At 47.2% G+C, this 18,123-nt stretch overlaps 1 protein-coding gene across 1 annotated transcript in view; it reads right to left on the reverse strand.

Moving 5' to 3' along the window:
• Nucleotides 1-18,123, reverse strand: part of LOC119848081 (phospholipase A2 inhibitor NAI-like) — a 25,882-nt gene continuing 7,759 nt past the window's right edge. Inside the window, 5 exon segments of the mRNA XM_043502061.1 lie at nucleotides 1-3,064; nucleotides 4,256-4,378; nucleotides 4,757-4,909; nucleotides 6,057-6,173; nucleotides 8,256-8,383. Of these exon segments, the coding sequence (XP_043357996.1) occupies nucleotides 2,856-3,064; nucleotides 4,256-4,378; nucleotides 4,757-4,909; nucleotides 6,057-6,173; nucleotides 8,256-8,383 (730 nt within the window). The 3' untranslated portion in view covers nucleotides 1-2,855.

Genomic DNA, 18,123 nt, shown 5'->3' on the forward strand with positions numbered 1-18,123 from the left:
GGTGCCACAAGTACTCCTTTTCTTTTTCCCTTCATAGGGTGTGAGTCAAAGAAACTCCCATTCAGAAGGAAAAATCCAGTGGAGTGACTACATGGCTGGTTTGTTATGAAAAATGTTCCCTAGACCAAGTAACCAAATTCAGCCAATTTTATTGTTGAAGACAAAATAGGCCAATACAGAAAGGAAAGAGTTTATATCAGACTGATCTTTCTGGGATGCTTGTTTCTCCCAGTGTTTTCCATTCACCTTACACAGAACGGGTGGTTCAAAAATACACTCCTAAAACCACTTCTAGGTGTAGCAGGGTTTCTAGCTAAAAGCACAGATTTGCCTCCTATGATCCTTTCCTTATCTCCGTTAGGGACACTGAATTTTAAGCCAGTTGCACGTAAAGTTAGCTGTTCTGGGACATCAGACAAATGTATCTTGCTTTGACTCTTTCCTGATCCACTTATGCCAAATGCTGAGTTGTCCCAGTCCAAGGCATTGTGGGACATCCCAGTGAACAGCACTGTGGAAAGAAATATTATAATTCCTTTAACATAACTGCTTTCCTGCTGGGTATAAGACTATTAACATGGTATGCATATGTGTAATGTATATGGATTAGTGAACAGGACCCTGCTTGGTGCCGTGATTATGATTAAATATTTAATTTAACAACCACTTAATATTATTTTACCAAACTGATCTGTGACGCAGAGGTAAGAGCATTTGCCTGAGACTTATACTATTTTAGCAAACTACAAAAGTGGCAATACACAATACAGGTAAAACGATCACTCCTTAAACTGGAATAGGTGTTAGTAGAGTTTGACCCATAGCATTACACACGAGGAATAACAGAAATTTGGCGTCGTGACAGCACAAGCAAGTTTTTTATCCCCAAATGTCTTATTATTGGTTATCACAGAGTACTACCAGTACTGTTGATAGTCAGTGACTTCACCACCCTTTGGATCGTTATGAAATATAGCCCAGAGAGTAAATAACCAATGGTGGTTAGATTTATTGCTCTAAGCCAATAAGGAAACAGGGGAAATATTCAATACGATCCCATCACATTGTTACATTTACCTTATAAAAAAGGGGGGATTTCCAGAATTCCACACCTGTAATCATCTATTTTAACACTCTTCCTGTTTACAAGTACAAAGTACAGTGTGCACCCTTCAAACGTAGAGTTAACCCTTCCTGGTACCATGGGGTCCCCCTTACCTCTGTATTCCACGCACCAGCATTGCAGCTGATGCCCTCTAGGTCTGCACAAGGATAGAACAATCTATGTCTTTTCCTCTTCCTATGGGCCACTCCACTGCAGGGCTGTGAGAATAACTCCCGACCCATTGCTATGGATAAAATAACTCCTCTATCTTAATCCTGGAAGCTTTCCTGTCTCCTTAAACCAAAGCGAACTTCAGCTAATGCATGGTGCTGTGGGATACTTAGTGTACATGAACAGGATTATAATAAAGGTGGAGCCAGTTTAGGTTACGTAACTGCTATAATATTTGTGCTTAATGCTATTTGTGCATAATGCATACTAATCTGTATCTATAAATATAGTGCATAAAATACACATTATTAATTAATAAGATATCTATCTATCTATCTATCTATCTATCTATCTATCCATCTATCTATCTATAGCTATAGCTGTATCTATGCTAGCCAGCGTATATTGGTTAACAGGACTGCCCCTCCATACTATAGGTCACCCTCACTACTAGTCCTCACCACTTTTTAAGCTTCTTAAGGCTGGCATAAGGACCAGCTGGCTTCTCTGTCTCATTGTACTCGTCCTGGCTGTCATGGCAACACAATGGAGTTGCAATGTCAAAAACATTGTGCTGACACACCTTGCTGCCCGTCAGTGGTAGAAGAAACTACACATGGTGCCCTCCATGTTTGCGTTGCTGAAAGACCAACGCTATTGGTGGAATATCTGCGCCCTACATTGTTCGCCTGCATCCCAAGCTTCAGAGAGCTTCTGCAACTTTGACTTAAAGTCATTCCCAGCCTCACCTACATTCAGATCCTCAAGTTCTTCGGGCCAGTCCATGTCCCTAACTAATTCCCTTCAGTTTTTTAAAGTTTGCCCTTTTGAAATCATGGGCCCTAATGGCAGCCCTGTGTTTGTTTATCCTGCCATTCTGTTTGAACTGAATTAGTTGATCACTCAAAGCAAGGCTATCCTCTCCATCCAGTTCTTCTATGAGGTCCTCTCTACTCACTGGTATCTAAGGAAGGTCCAGCTGGTCCTTGTAGATGTTGTCTTCCACCCAGTAACCTGGGAAAATTACACACCACCCCTGGGCACCTCTGAGAGGCAATACTTCCCCTCTCGCAAGGAGAGTCTGAGTTGAGGAAAGAAACTTTTAATCAAAAGAGGGAAGTCACCAGACAGTAATTAGGGAAAATACTACAGGCAGGATTCATAAACATAAAACTGTGGATAGGATGCCCCCCACCCCCAGAGTGGGTGGGGCAGAGCCTTCCGCCTCTTGTTCTACAACCAAAAGTTCCTTTCCTGTGCCCCTCCCTGCTCCCTCACCATACCCCACTCTCAGTGGTTGTCCTTCGTCAGTGAGGACCCTGGGTTCAGAGGTGCATCTGTGTGAGTTCACCTTCCACTTGGGGAAGAAGGCACCCTGCTTGCTGCACTATTTGAGCACTTGATCTGGCTGGCCAACCTGCCAGCCATCTGTTCTGTTTCTCCTTTCCGCTGGCCGGCCCCTCACCGCTCCACAAGCTGCCTGTTGGTCACCTTCTGCTGCCACTTGCCTCTGCTCTGACCTCTGCAGACACATGCAGCCGGGGTGTTATTGAGTGTGGTGTGGCCACTGAGTGGGGAATCAGGAGAGAAACTTCAGCAGGAGGTACCCAGTGAGGGTGGGAAGGAGGAGCCCGGCGGGTCCCAGAGCTGTGCTGGCCCCGCCAGAGGCTGCTGTGCAGTTGATCGTAGTTGGATCGAGCCTTCCAAAGATCCCAGAATCGATTTTTGATAGTGCACAAAAGGACTTGGTAGTGCAGCCCTGCACGAAGTTCGATGTGCCAAGTACACCTGTGGAGGGGGGCGGGGGAGTGGGCACGTGATTGGTGTCAGGGGAGAGAGTCCACTGCCAGAGCTGGTCTGGGACATAATGACCATTCTCTCCTCTGCTCCTCAGAGCCGTACCTAGGCCCCCCCAGCCTCCATCTCCCCATCTGCTCTGCTCCCCCGAGCCTGCCTGACCCTGGATGGCCTCCCACTTCTCCTCTGCTCTGAGGCAGACTCATTCTGTCTCCTTGAGCAACTCACTTGCAGCCCTGATCTAGAGTACACCAACGACACCTGGATTGGATCAGTCCTGCATTAGCCCCACTATTCACCTAACAAAGCAGCAGCTCAGTGCTGGCACTAGTCGTGGGATCTCTACAAGGTTTTATGGCGAATTAAAGCACCATGAGGACTTTGTAAAACCAGGATCAAATTTGAAACTCTGACACTGGTTTTCTGTGTAACCTTGGGCAAGTCACTGCATCACTCTATAGCTCAGTTTCCTCAGCTTTAAAACAGGAAGATAACACCTTCTTTGGATTGTGTAAATCACAAGCTCTTTGGCACAAGGACTGTCACTATGAACTTGTTCAGTGCCTGGCACAATGAGGGTCTCTGATCTCAGTTGGGGTCTGTGAAGCGCCTGGCGCACCAGGGACTCCCAATACTAAGACAGACCCTACCACAAAGAGCTTACAGATTAAACTCTATCTAGGCAAAAGGTGAGAGGGGAAATGGAAGGAAGGAGAGGGGAAACCACTGGCCTAAGGCCACACCAGAGCTGGTGCTGTCAATACTACCCAGGTGTCCTGATGTCCAGGCAATATCTTTATCCAGCAGACTACACAGCATCCTGTCCTAGGGTAGGAGTTTGGGACAGATGCGAGACCTGGAGTCCAAAGGCCTGTACTGAGCCATGTGCCAGCCAGGAATGGACTCTGGGAACAACAAGTGGTAAGTGGTTTTCCCGGGGAATCTCTAGGGTGAGGTTAATGCACATTCCCCACCTCTGATTATTCCAGAAACAGCTTTAAGAAGCTACACCAGGAAGGGGGCACTTTTGTTTGCTGATCCCCTGGGACATGAAGCCAAGACCAAAGGTCCCAGTTGTAGGAAGGAATGACTGAGCTAGTCATCGTGTCTCCGGGGCTGACTCTGGGACTGTTATGAACTTGCTACAACAAGGAAAACCCAGAATAAATGAACGGAAGTTACCAGCCTGGACACATTGGGTCTCAGCTCCAGCACACTCTATGGTCCTTTCTGTGCATTGATGTAGGAATGAAGAGTTGCAGAAATGGCAGCTCCAGCCATTGGGTTTGGTGGCAGCCGGGGGCACTGGGAAGAAGCAGAGCAAACGCAGTCAGCTCGGGGGACGAGCCCCAGGACGGGTCGGGGCCGGGAGAGCAGCTGGGGGCTGCACGGCTCAGCCCCGGGTGCCCCCTGCAGGGGGAGCTGTAGCTCCGGGGATGCCGGGGGCAGCAGGGGTGGGGGAGGGGTTTGCAGCAGGGAGCCCCGGACCCTGCCCCGGGTGGGGCCAGCTGGGTTCACACCTGGGGGCAGCTAGAGCCCCGCCCACTAAACTCCGCCCAGCCAGGGGCTCAGTGTTATTCCATGGGGTGCCCCCTGCAAGGCGGGAGGACCTGTCTCAGGAAGTTAAGGTGGCCCAGGAGGTGCAGGGGATGGGGGAGGAGAGGTGGAGATGGGGAGAGGTACCTGTAACGGTGGTTGTTCTGCAGCCGTCTCCCACGCAGCAGGCAAAGGTCGTCCTTGTTGTCATTCCGTTCCCATAATGAACAGAGATGGGGCCAACTTTACATATGCTGGATGTCACACAGCCCTTGAGAATGCTCTGAGTCTTCTGTCCCGCTGTACAGGAGAAGACAGAGATTTATTCCCCTTCCACTCACACCCATTCATTGCACTCTGCACAACAACAGCCCTGTGCCATTAGCCATACTCTACCTATGGGCTGAGTATAACTGAGGCACGGGGAGGGGGAAGGAAGTTCTGAGGGAACTCAATTATGAAATCTCAGACCTGCTGCCTTTGGTATGTAACCTTTCACTTAAACCAGACTCTGGACCACATGACTGGTGGGTAGCTCATGTAATGTTACAAAGGGCTCCAGAAGCGACCCTGGAAATTACAGATCAGTAAGTCTAACTTCAGTGCCAGAGAAGTTGGTAGAAACTGAGTAATGAACAGAATTATCAGATACATAGATGACCAGCATTTGCTGGGGGAAGTCAATACGGCTTTTGTAAAGGAATCATGCCTCACCAATCTGTGAGAGTTCTTGGGCGGGGCAGGGGAGGGGAAACATGGACAACTGATAAAAACAGAACAATGCTTGAAAATAACCATTGCCAAAATGATAAACCAGGTACAAATTGAATTGTGCCAAGCCTACGTATTTAATATGAAAGGGAATAGCTTCAACAAGAGAAACCTGCTCCATAATCCAGTGGAAGGAGCGGATTTGAAACTGGGTCTCCCACCTCCCAGCTGCATGTCCCAGCCACCGGGGTCTGAGGGCAGCCCCTCCTCCACTGCCACCTTTTGCAAGGAAGGGCTCAGAAACCAGATTCCCAGCAAGAGGTTCCTGGTTCTGGACCCCAAGCAGAGCTGGGCACCTCCATGCAGCCAGAACTTAGGTGCCAGACTCCAGGAGAGGGGCAGGCTTAGCTCCCTGCTCAGCATGCTGGCTTTTGTGGATCCCTTTCAAAGGTGCTTCTCTCTCCCTAAGCGCTGTATGGGCAGCCTGGGCCCCTGACCCAGGCTCCATGGAGACCACTGGCTGGCTACTGTCCTGGAAGCCAGGCATTGCAGCGCTGAGCTTAAACACCCTTTGTGGACCTGGTCCACAGGGTCTGGCATCCTGGCTCCCAGTCAACCAGTGCTCAGATCCTTTCACCCCACTCCCTTCCCACAGCTGGGACTAGGAGAGGACCCAGGCGTCCTGGCTTCCCAGCCTGTTCCCTGGCCCCTGTGAGTTAGGGTCCATCTCACCTACCCACTGTGGATTCTCACAGAGCGATGACACAAGTGTCATCCCCAGCAGTGCAGGTCTCTAGGTCGCTCATGCAGCTGGTTCCTGGCCCTTCGCAAACCTCACCCTGCAGACAGGCCCAAAGAGAAGGAAAGAGAACAGGAGTCACCTGGATTTGTCCCTCCCTCACCTTCCCCTGGGTTTGATCGACACCAGGTGGGCACCTGGCCCCATTGACTCCAGTGCAGCCACAGCCAATTGATACCAGTTAGGAATTGTATAAAAATGTATTTTAATTTATCCACTACCCAGAAAATATGAAAGCAAAGAATTAAGGAATCAATTTGCAAACACCTACAAGATAATAAGGTAGCAAGTAACAGTTAGCATGGATTTGTCAAGAATAAATCATGTCAAACCATCCTGATAGCTTTCTTTGACAGGGTGACAAGCCTGGTGGATAGCGGGGAATAGTAGATAGGGTATAATTTAATTAAGTAAAGTTTTTAATACTGTCTCACATGACCTTCTCATAAACAAACTAGGGAAATGCAACTTAGATGGAGCTACTATAAGGTGGGTGCAAAACTGGTTGGAAAACCATTTCCAGAGATAGTTATCAGCGGTTCACAGTCATGCTGGAAGGGCCTAACGAGTGGGGTCCAGCAGGGATTGGTTCTGGGTCCAGTTCTGTTCATTGTCTTCATGAGTGATTTAGACAACGGCATAGAGAGTACACTGATTACGTTTGCAGACGATACCAAGCTGGGAGGGGTTCCAAGTGCTTTGGAGGATAGGCTTAAAATTCAAAATGTTCTGGACAAACTGGAGAAATGGTCTGAAGTAAGTAGGATGAAATTCAATGAGGACAAATGCAAAGTACTCCACAGAGGAAGGAACAATCAGTTGCACACATACAACATGGGAAATGACTGCCTAGGAAGGAGCACTGCAGAAACAGATATGAGCTAAAAGAGTAACATTGTTGCAATAAAAGCAATCATCATTCTGGGATGTATTAGCAGGAGTGTTGTGAGCAAGACATGAGAAGTAATTCTTCCGCTCTACTCCGCGCTGATTAGGGCTCAATGGGAGTATTGTGTCCAGTTCTGGGTGCCACATTTCAGGACAGATGTGGACAAATTGGAGAAAGTTCAGAGAAGAGGAGAACAAAGATTAAAGGTCTAGAAAACATGACCTGTGAAGGAAGATTGAAAAAACTGGGTTTGTTTAGTCTGGAGAAGAGAAGACTGAGAGGGGACATGATACCAGTTTTCAAGTACGTAAAAGGTTGTTACAAGGAGGAGGGAGAAAAATTGTTTTTCTTAACCTCTGAGGACAGGACAAGAAGCAATGGGCTTAAATTGCAGCAAGGGAGGTTTAGGTTGGACATGACATTAGGAAAAACTTCCTAACTGTCAGGGGGGTTAAGCACTGGAATAAATTGCCCAGGGAGGTTGTGGAATCTCCATCATTGGAGATGTTTAAGAGCAGGTTAGACAAACACCTTCAGGAATGGGCTAGATCAGGGGTTCTCAAACTGGGGGGTCAGGACCCCTCAGGGGGTTGCGAGGTTATTACATGGGGGGTCGTGAGCTGTCAGTCTCAAACCCAAACCCCACTTTGCATCCAGCATTTATAATGGTGTTAAATATATTAAAAAGTGTTTTTAATTTGGGGGGGGGTTACACTCAGAGGCTTGCAGTGTGAAAGGGGTCACCAGTACAAAAGTTTGAGAACCACTGAGCTAGATGATCCTGCCACAAGGCAGCAGGGGCAGGGGAGAGGTTTGCACCTCTCCTGGACTAGATAATCTCTCAAGGTCCCTTCCAGTCCTAGGATTCTATGATTCTATATTATCTTTAGCTCTGACAGATCTGTTTCCTTTCAGTCAAACTCAGGTGGAAAGACCCTCTTTCAAATATTTCCTTGGGTTTTTTGGTCAGATCTGAAATTTCACCAGTTTTCAGTGATTTTGACAATAAACATTTCCTCCCATCTCCAGACTTGTTTCATTTGTTGTCATTTGTTGTCATGGGAACTTGTGACTTCCAGTCACCTCCTCCTATGTGCTTTCATTCAGATGCTCCCATTTGTCCCCCGCTATTCTGTTGCTACTTTTTGCCTACTCTAATAAAGAACTGCATGGGACAGGCTGCGCTGAGCTTCTGTTACATTGGCCATGTTAGGAAATCAGCCCCTGTAGGAACAGACCCCACTTACCCGTAGCCAGGAGAGCAGCGAGGATGCAGGCAGCAAGAGAAGCCTCCATGGTGATGGGGAAGCAGGAGATCAGCGCTGGGGTCTGTGGTGCAGCCAAATCTCTGGTCAGGGGATTTATCCCAGATGGGCTGAAATGAGATCAGAAGAGAGATTGCACAGGGATAATCCAATCAACGGGGTGGGGGGGGGAAGGGTGATGGGACTTCAGAGCCATTTGCCAGAGTTCTGGGGAAGCCACACCTCTGACCCCTTTGTGGCTGGTATGTTCCCAGAACCCACACAGAGAAGTTAGAGACAAACATCATATTCTCCTCCTGGAAGGTTGCAGCATAAGATGGTCTTATTTATGAGGATGCAGAATGATGACACATAAGAACCAAAAAGCAGAGACAAAGCAAGCTGCTCCCTAAACAAAGGGGACAAAGCAGGCTGCTCTTGTCGACAAAGATGCACAACTCAGCAGACCTTGGTCTAGGCTGGTTCTTTCTAGGTTGCCTCTGGTCCCACACTTCCCAGTAGATCAGCCAACCCCATTCCCCTGGCCCACCAATTCTTAAAGTGATAGCTTGCAACCCAAACAGTCCTTGATACGCTACCCCTCTCTCCTTACAAGGTGACTTTCAAACATGCACTACTTTTAACACTGGAATAAGAATTAGTAGGGGAAGCAAAAGTGGATGGGAACCTGGGAGGCAGTGACCATGAGATGGCCGAGTTCAGGATCCTGACACAAGGAAGAAAGGAGAGCAGCAGAATACGGACCCTGGATTTCAGAAAAGCAGACTTTGACTCCCTCAGGGAACTGATGGGCAGGATCCCCTGGGAGAATAACAGGAGGGGGAAAGGAGTCCAGGAGAGCTGGCTGTATTTTAAAGAATCCTTATTGAGGTTACAGGGACAAACCATCCCGATGTGTAGAAAGAATAGTAAATATGGCAGGCGACCAGCTTGGCTTAACAGTGAAATCAGTGCTGATCTTAAACACAAAAAAGAAGCTTACAAGAAGTGGAAGATTGGACAAATGACTAGGGAGGAGCATGCTGGAGTGTAATCAGGAAGGCCAAAGCACAATTGGAGTTGCAGCTAGCAAGGGATGTTAAGAGTAACAAGAAGGGTTTCTTCAGGTATGTTAGCAACAAGAAGAAGGTCAGGGAAGTGCGGGCCCCTTACTGAATGAGGGAGGCAACCTAGTGACAGAGGATGTGGAAGAAGCTAATGTACTCGGTGCTTTTCTGGCCTCTGTCTTCACAAACAAGGTCAGCTCCCAGATGGTTGCACTGGGCAGCACAGCATGGGGAGGAGGCGACCAGCCCTCTGTGGAGAAAGAAGTGGTTCAGGACTATTTAAAAAAGCTGGACGAGCGCAAGTCCATGGGGCCGGATGCGCTGCATCTGAGAGTGCTAAAGGAGTTGACGGATGTGATTGCAGAGCCATTGGCCATTATCTTTGAGAACTCATGGCGATCGGGGGAGGTCCCGGATGACTGGAAAAAGGCTAATGTAGTGCCCATCTTTAAAAAAGGGAAGAAGGAGGATCTGGGGAACTACAGGCCAGTCAGCCTCACCTCAGTCCCTGGAAAACTCATGGAGCAGGTCCTCAAGGAATCAATTTTGAAGCACTTAGAGGAGAGGAAAGTGATCAGGAACAGTCAGCATGGATTCACCAAGGGCAAGTCATGCCTGACTAATCTAATTGTCTTCTATGACGAGATAACTGGCTCTGTGGATGAGGAGAAAGCAGTGGACGTGTTATTCCTTGACTTTAGCAAAGCTTTTGACATGGTCTCCCACAGTGTTCTTGCCAGCAAGTTAAAGAGGTATGGGCTGGATGGATAGACTATAAGGTGGATAGAAAGCTGGCTAGATGGTCAGGCTCAACGGGTAGTGACCAATAGCTCCATGTCTAGTTGGCAGCCGGTATCAAGGTGAGTGCCCCAAGGGTCAGTCTTGGGGCTGCTTTTTTTCAATATCTTCATTAATGATCTGGAGGATGGTGTGGATTACACCCTTAGCAAGTTTGCAGATGACACTAAACTGGGAGGAGAGGTAGATACGCTGGAGGGTAGGGATCGGATACAGAGGGACCTAGACAAATTGTTGGATTTGGCCAAAAGAAATCTGATGAGGTTCAACAAGGACAAGTGCAGAGTCCTGCACTTAGGATGGAAGAATCCCATGCACCGCTACAGACTAGGGACTGAGTGGCTCGGCAGCAGTTCTGCAGAAAAGGACCTAGGGGTTACAGTGGAGGAGAAGCTGGATATGAGTCAACAGTGTGCCCTTGTTGCCAAGAAAGCCAATGGCATTTTGGGCTGTATAAGTAGGGGCATAGCCAGCAGATCGAGGGACGTGATGGTTCCCCTCTATTCAACATTGGTGAGGCCTCATCTGGAGTACTGTGTCCAGTTTTGGGTCCCACACTATAAGAAGGATGTGGAAAAATTGGAAAGCGTCCAGCGGAGGTCAACAAAAATGATTAGGGGACTGGAACACATGACTTATGAGGAGAGGCTGAGGGAACTGGGATTATTCAGTCTGCAGAAGAGAAGAGTGAGGAGGGATTTCATAGCTGCTTTCAACTACCTGAAAGGGGGTTCCAAAGAGGATGGATCTAGACTGTTCTCAGTGGTAGCAGATGACAGAACGAGGAGCAATGGTCTCAAGTTGCAGTGGGGGAGGTCTAGGTTGGATATTAGGAAACACTATTTCACTAGAAGGGTGGTGAAGCACTGGAATGTGTTACCTAGGGAGGTGGTGGAATCTCCTTCCTTAGAGGTTTTTAAGGCCCAGCTTGACAAAGCCCTGGCTGGGACTATTTAGTTGGGGTTGGTTCTGCTTTGAGCAGGGGGTGGGACTAGATGACCTCCTGAGGTCCCCTACAACCCTGATATTCTATGATTCTATGATCCAACTCCCGAGTGTGGATGAACCTTCAACCTACCTCTGGAGCCAAATTTCTTTCTGGGGTCCTCCCCGAAGGTCAAGGCCTTCTCCAGGACAAGAGGAACTGAGGTGGAGTTTTCCTCCCTGCACCATGGAGCAGGTTCCCTCTCTCACCCACTCTGGGTCACTCATGTTGCCACAGACCATCAGGAAGCCATAGACTGGGGAGAGAAATTCCCCTTCCTGCTAGCGACAGCTACCTCCACCCTCCAACCACCCCCACCCACCCATGTGCACTGCGCTTGGGCACTTCCCAATCTTAGGGGGCTGTCACACTGCCAGTACTCCGCATCTGACTCAGTTTCCCCGCTTTCAGCAGGGGCGACAGCTGCTCTATTATGTCCCATGTTCTGTGGTAACAGGAGGAAGAGCTGATTTCTCTGCTCCCGGGTGAAGAAGTGCAGGAGTTTACCCTGCAGTCAGCAAGACTCCGATCTCTCGTACGGCAGCAGATGGCTGTCGCCCTCCAGACTGGCCTCTGTTTGCATAGGCTGGGAAGAGAATCGGGCATAACAGTGTTTCCTCTTGCTTACATCCCACCCCCACTGTCATTTCTCTCCTTTAGCTACCTCACTTGCATGCTGCCTCTCGCCTTCATTTGCATCCTTCTTGGGGCTGCCAGTTTTACTTGGACGTATTCCTGGAGGTTTCATCACATGACATAATTTATAATTAAAGATTAATCTTCAATTCCTGGGGGACTTCAGGACAATATTGGAAGGTTGGCAACCCTAATCCTTATCGAGGTGGGGCTGGGAGCCGGGACTCCTGGGTTCTTTCCCCAGCTCTTGGAGGGGAGTGGGGTGTAGGGCGTTAGAGCAGGGGGCTGGGAGCCCAGACTGCTGTTCTGTTCCCAGCTCTGCAGAGGGTGTGGAGTGATGTCTAGGGGTTAAAGGATCTGTAGACCAGAGGGGTGTTACTCACCAAACACTCTTTATGGGGCTTCAGGCTGAGTAATGTTTGCCTGGGGTGGAGCAGAAGGTGAGCTCTGTGAACAGAAAAGATGTACAATCTGTCCGTGGTCTGTGTGTGTCTCTTTCCTCCTTTTTACAGATGGGCTCAGCTGCATGCTCTGACGTGAGCTAGAAACTTAAAACTCCCCACATTCGTCTTTGGCAGAGTCGATAAATTTCTGTTCCTGTTGCCAGTGCTGCCCCCCACCCATGATTTACTAGTAGAAATGGTATGTGCACATCTAATATAATGCATATACTACTTGGTCCTGCCATTAGTACAGGGGACTGGAGGAGATGACCTCTCAGGATCTCTTCCAGTTCTATGATTCTATGATTCTACCCTTATGTTCATCCATTTTACAAAACTGTGATAAATCTTGTACAAAATCTGCCTTATGAGGTACCATTTTAAAACTCATACTCTGCTGAATATTATTGTCCTGGTAACATATGTGTGGCAACATTGCATGTAAAGTGATAATTTTCTACTGCGTAAGGCATGTTCCAAGTGTGGGGAAACAGCATCAGACCAGTTCCCAAGAGACAAAAGGCTAGCCAACACCTCAGCCAGGTGTCAACAAATCAAATGGACTATCACCTGGTTAAGCGGCAGGAAAAAGGCTGTAAGTGAGAACTTTACATCTTGGCAGTTCAGGAGCTGGGGGTTCCTGTGTGAACAGGTTGGCTGTTGCCAGAACCCCAGCATGAGATGTTTCACAAAAAGGGGGAAAGATAAAAACAAAGCCCCAAATCATTTCTCTCTCCTCATCTCTACTCACTGCATCAATAACATTTGAAAGGCTTCCCAGCTCCACTCCACTCTACTACAGGCTTGTCTGGCTTGTCTGGAAGCAGGGCCTCTAGGGGAAAAGGGGAGTGGGCCCTTGTGGGGGAGTGGTTGGGATGGGACCTCAGGGGCAGGGCCTCAGGAGACAGGGGCCCCAGGGCCTCCCACTTTTGGGAGGGCTTGGTGCCCTTGCTCCAGAGGCAATCCTGGCAATACAAGCCGGTAAATCTGATTTCAGTACCAGGAAAATTGGATGAAACTATAGTAAAGAACAGAATTATCTGAAAAATAGATGACTACAATATGTTGAGGAAGAGTCAACATGGTTTTTGTAAAGGAAAATCATGCCTCACCAAATTTGGAAGAATTCTTTGATGGGGTTGTGACACGACACCCCCTATACATCATGGGAGCATGATTATGACATAATTATGACGCAATTTGTACTAGATGAGTCATATTAGGAGTCATTGGGAAAGTTATGATTTGCTGAATGTGATTATCCTATTCTTGGGCATGTGTCGTTTTTGTATCTGAAGTTATGAATATTGACTATGTACCTGTATTTCATATGTGCTTACTCTGTGTAACACCCACAGTTAGCCTTTCAGATACAACAATGGAGAAACTCGACAGTGCTGATGGCCTATCAGCAAAGACAATGAACTATTTAAGAGCTTAGCCTTCCTGTAAATGTTTCAGCAAGCCTGTAAATAATGGCTGCCATGACCCAGCAAGGCCATGTGACCAGATCGCATGACACTGAACTCCATTTTGAGTACCTGTATTTTTCAGCAAACTGCGCTGAGAATGCCATTTGAAACAAAGGGTTCCTGACATAAGGTGGGGTGTGAAATCCCACTTTATATAGCTTTGAATTAAGAGGGAAAAACAATAACAAAAAATGTGGAAATGGCAGAGGTGCTTAATGACTTCTTTGTTTCAGTTTTCACCAAGAAGGTTGGTGGTGTCTGGATGCCTAACATAGGGAATGCCAGTGAAAATGGGGTAGGTTCAGATGCTGAAATAGAGAAAGAACAAGTTAAAAATTACTTGGACAAGTTAGATGTCTTCAAGTCACCAGGGCCTGATGAAATGCATCCTAGAATACTGAAGGAACTGACTGAGAAGATATCTGAGGCATTAGCTATTATCTTTGAAAAGTCATGGAAAACAGGGGAGATTCCAGAAGACTGGAAAAGAGCTAATATAGTGCCCATCGATAAAAAGGGAAATAAGGGCAACCCAGGCAATTACAGACCAGTCAGCTTAACTTCTGTACCAGGTAAGATAATGGAGCAAATAATTAAGGAATCAGTTTGCAAACACGTAGAAGGTAATAAGGTGATAAGTAACGGTCAGCATGGATTTGTCAAGAACAAATCGTGTCAAACCAACCTGATAGCTTTCTTTGACAGGGTAACAAGCCTTGTGGACGGGGGGAAGCGGTAGCTGTGATATATCTAGACTTTAGTAAGGCTTTTGATACAGTCTCGAACGACCTTCTCATAAACAAACTAGGGAAATACAACCTAGATGGAGCTATTATAAGCTGGGTGCATAACTGGTTGGATAACCATTCCCAGAGAGTAGTTATCAATGGTTCACAGTCATGCTGGGAGGGCTTAATGAGTGGGATTCCTCAGGGATCAGTTCTGGGTCTGATTCTTTTAAATGTCTTCATCAGTGATGTAGATCATGGCATAGAGAGGACAGTTATTAAGTTTGTGGTTGATACCAAGCTGGGAGGGGTTGCAAGTGCTTTGGAGGACAGGATGAAAATTCAAAATGATCTGGACAAACTGGAGAAATGGTCTGAGGTAAATTGGATGAAATTCAATGAGGACCAATGCAAAGTGCGCCACTGAGGAAGGAACAATCCGCTGCACACACACAACATGGGAAATGTCCGCCTCGGAAGGAGTAACTTGCTGAAGCACATGGTGAGGAAACCCTCCACCAGTTCAAGGATGCTGGTGGAGGGTTCCTGGCTGAAAGATCCAGCCAGCCAGCTGTGAGCGTATGGTGAGAAAACCCTGGCTTGGTGTCTAATGTAGCTTGTTAAATTAGTCATTGGTAAATGTTTTGTCTTCGTTTTTCCTGTACCCATTTCTGACTTTTATACCTAGTACTTGTACTCACCTAAAATCTACCTCTTTGTAGTTAATTAACTTGTTTTATTGTTTACATAAGCCAGTGTGATTGAATTGAAGTGTCTGGGAAACTCAATTTGGGTGATAAAATATGCACCTATAATTTCTTGTAATCAAATGGAAGACTCTAGATCAGCCTGGGTGGTTCAGGAGAGGGCTGGGTAGCACAGGACATGTTTCTGTGTGAGAAGCTGGGACTGGGGGTGTATTGGCATCACCGTGCAATATAACCAAGGCTGGAGAGAGCCAGTAATGCAGGTGTGGCCGGCAGGCTGCACTTTCACACACACACTCAGGATGCAGCTTACACACTGGAAGCTGTTTGTGAGCGGCCCAAGCAGGATTCACCTGAGCCCGGCTATTAAAGGAGGAGAGAGAGACATATACAGAGACACAACGGAGAGATTGTACATCTTTTCCAGCTCACAAACTCACCTTGTACTCCAGCCCAGGCAAAAATTACCCAGCCTGGTGCCCCTAAGGAGCATTTGGTAAGTGAAACCCCTCTGGTGTAGGGATGCTTTAACCAGTAGACTCTACTATCCTCCCAAAAGTAAGAATAGAACCCAGGAGTCCTGGCTCCCTGCCCCATAAGGTTGCAAATGAAGGCGAGAGCCAGCATGCAAGGGGGATAGCTAAAGGAGAGAATCAACAGTGGGGGTGGGCTGTATGCAAAAGGAAACACTGTTATGCTTCATTTTTCAGAGTAGCAGCCGTGTTAGTCTGTATTCGCAAAAAGAAAAGGAGTACTTGTGGCACCTTAGAGACTAACAAATTTATTTGAGCATAAGCTTTTGTGAGCTACAGCTTACTTCATCGGATGCATTCAGTGGAAAAGACAGTGGGGAGATTTATATACACAGAGAACATGAAACAATGGGTATTACCATACACACTGTAAGGAGAGTGATCGCTTAAGGTGAGCTATTACCAGCAGGAGAGCGGGTGGGGGGAGGGGGAAGCCTTTTGTAGTGATAATCAAGGTGGGCCATTTCCAGCAGTTGACAAGAACGTCTGAGGAACGGGGGGGGGGGGGAATAAACATGGGGAAATAGTTTTACTTTGTGTAATGACCCATCCACGCCCAGTCTCTATTCAAGCCTAAATTAATTGTATCCAGTTTGCAAATTAATTCCAATTCAGCAGTCTCTCCTTGGAGTCTGTTTTTGAAGGTTTTTTGTTGAAGAATAGCCACTCTTAGGTCTGTAATCGAGTGGCTGGACTTTACAAAAACTAGACAAGCCATTTACAACACACACTTTGCTTCTCTACAAAAGAAAAAGGACACTAAACTATCTAAACTACTACAGGTTTCAGAGTAGCAGCCGTGTTAGTCTGTATTCGCAAAAAGAAAAGGAGTACTTGTGGCACCTTAGAGACTAACAAATTTATTAGAGCATAAGCTTTCGTGAGCTACAGCTCACTTCATCGGATGCATTTGGTGGAAAAAACAGAGGAGAGATTTATATACACACACACAGAGAACATGAAACAATGGGTTTATCATACACACTGTAAGGAGAGTGATCACTTAAGATAAGCCATCACCAACAGCGGGGGGGGGGGGGAAGGAGGAAAACCTTTCATGGTGACAAGCAGGTAGGCTAATTCCAGCAGTTAACAAGAATATCAGAGGAACAGTGGGGGGTGGGGTGGGAGGGAGAAATACCATGGGGAAATAGTTTTACTTTGTGTAATGACTCATCCATTCCCAGTCTCTATTCAAGCCTAAGTTAATTGTATCCAGTTTGCAAATTAATTCCAATTCAGCAGTCTCTCGTTGGAGTCTGTTTTTGAAGCTTTTTTGTTGAAGTATAGCCACTCTTAGGTCTGTGATCGAGTGACCAGAGAGATTGAAGTGTTCTCCAACTGGTTTTTGAATGTTATAATTCTTGACGTCTGATTTGTGTCCATTCATTCTTTTACGTAGAGACTGTCCAGTTTGGCCAATGTACATGGCAGAGGGGCATTGCTGGCACATGATGGCATATATCACATTGGTAGATGTGCAGGTGAACGAGCCTCTGATAGTGTGGCTGATGTGATTAGGCCCTATGATGGTATCCCCTGAATAGATATGTGGACAGAGTTGGCAACGGGCTTTGTTGCAAGGATAGGTTCCTGGGTTAGTGGTTCTGTTGTGTGGTGTGTGGTTGCTGGTGAGTATTTGCTTCAGATTGGGGGGCTGTCTGTAAGCAAGGACTGGTCTGTCTCCCAAGATCTGAGAGAGCGATGGCTCGTCCTTCAGGATAGGTTGTAGATCCTTGATGATGCGTTGGAGGGGTTTTAGTTGGGGGCTGAAGGTGATGGCTAGTGGCGTTCTGTTGTTTTCTTTGTTGGGCCTGTCCTGTAGTAGGTGACTTCTGGGTACTCTTCTGGCTCTGTCAATCTGTTTCTTCACTTCAGCAGGTGGGTACTGTAGTTGTAGGAATGCATGATAGAGATCTTGTAGGTGTTTGTCTCTATCTGAGGGGTTGGAGCAAATGCGGTTATATCGTAGCGCTTGGCTGTAGACAATGGATCGAGTGGTATGATCTGGATGAAAGCTAGAGGCATGTAGGTAGGAATAGCGGTCAGTAGGTTTCCGATATAGGGTGGTGTTTATGTGACCATCGCTTATTAGCACCGTAGTGTCCAGGAAGTGGATCTCTTGTGTGGACTGGTCCAGGCTGAGGTTGATGGTGGGATGGAAATGGTTGAAATCATGGTGGAATTCCTCAAGAGCTTCTTTTCCATGGGTCCAGATGATGAAGATGTCATCAATGTAGCGCAAGTAGAGTAGGGGCATTAGGGAACGAGAGCTGAGGAAGCGTTGTTCTAAGTCAGCCATAAAAATGTTGGCATACTGTGGGGCCATGCGGGTACCCATCGCAGTGCCGCTGATTTGAAGGTATACATTGTCACCAAATGTGAAATAGTTATGGGTCAGGACAAAGTCACAAAGTTCTGCCACCAGGTTAGCCGTGACAGTATCGGGGATACTGTTCCTGACGGCTTGTAGTCCATCTTTGTGTGGAATGTTGGTGTAGA

The sequence above is a fragment of the Dermochelys coriacea genome, chromosome 24 (genome assembly GCF_009764565.3).
Source record: "Dermochelys coriacea isolate rDerCor1 chromosome 24, rDerCor1.pri.v4, whole genome shotgun sequence".
NCBI classification, from domain to species: domain Eukaryota; kingdom Metazoa; phylum Chordata; order Testudines; family Dermochelyidae; genus Dermochelys; species Dermochelys coriacea.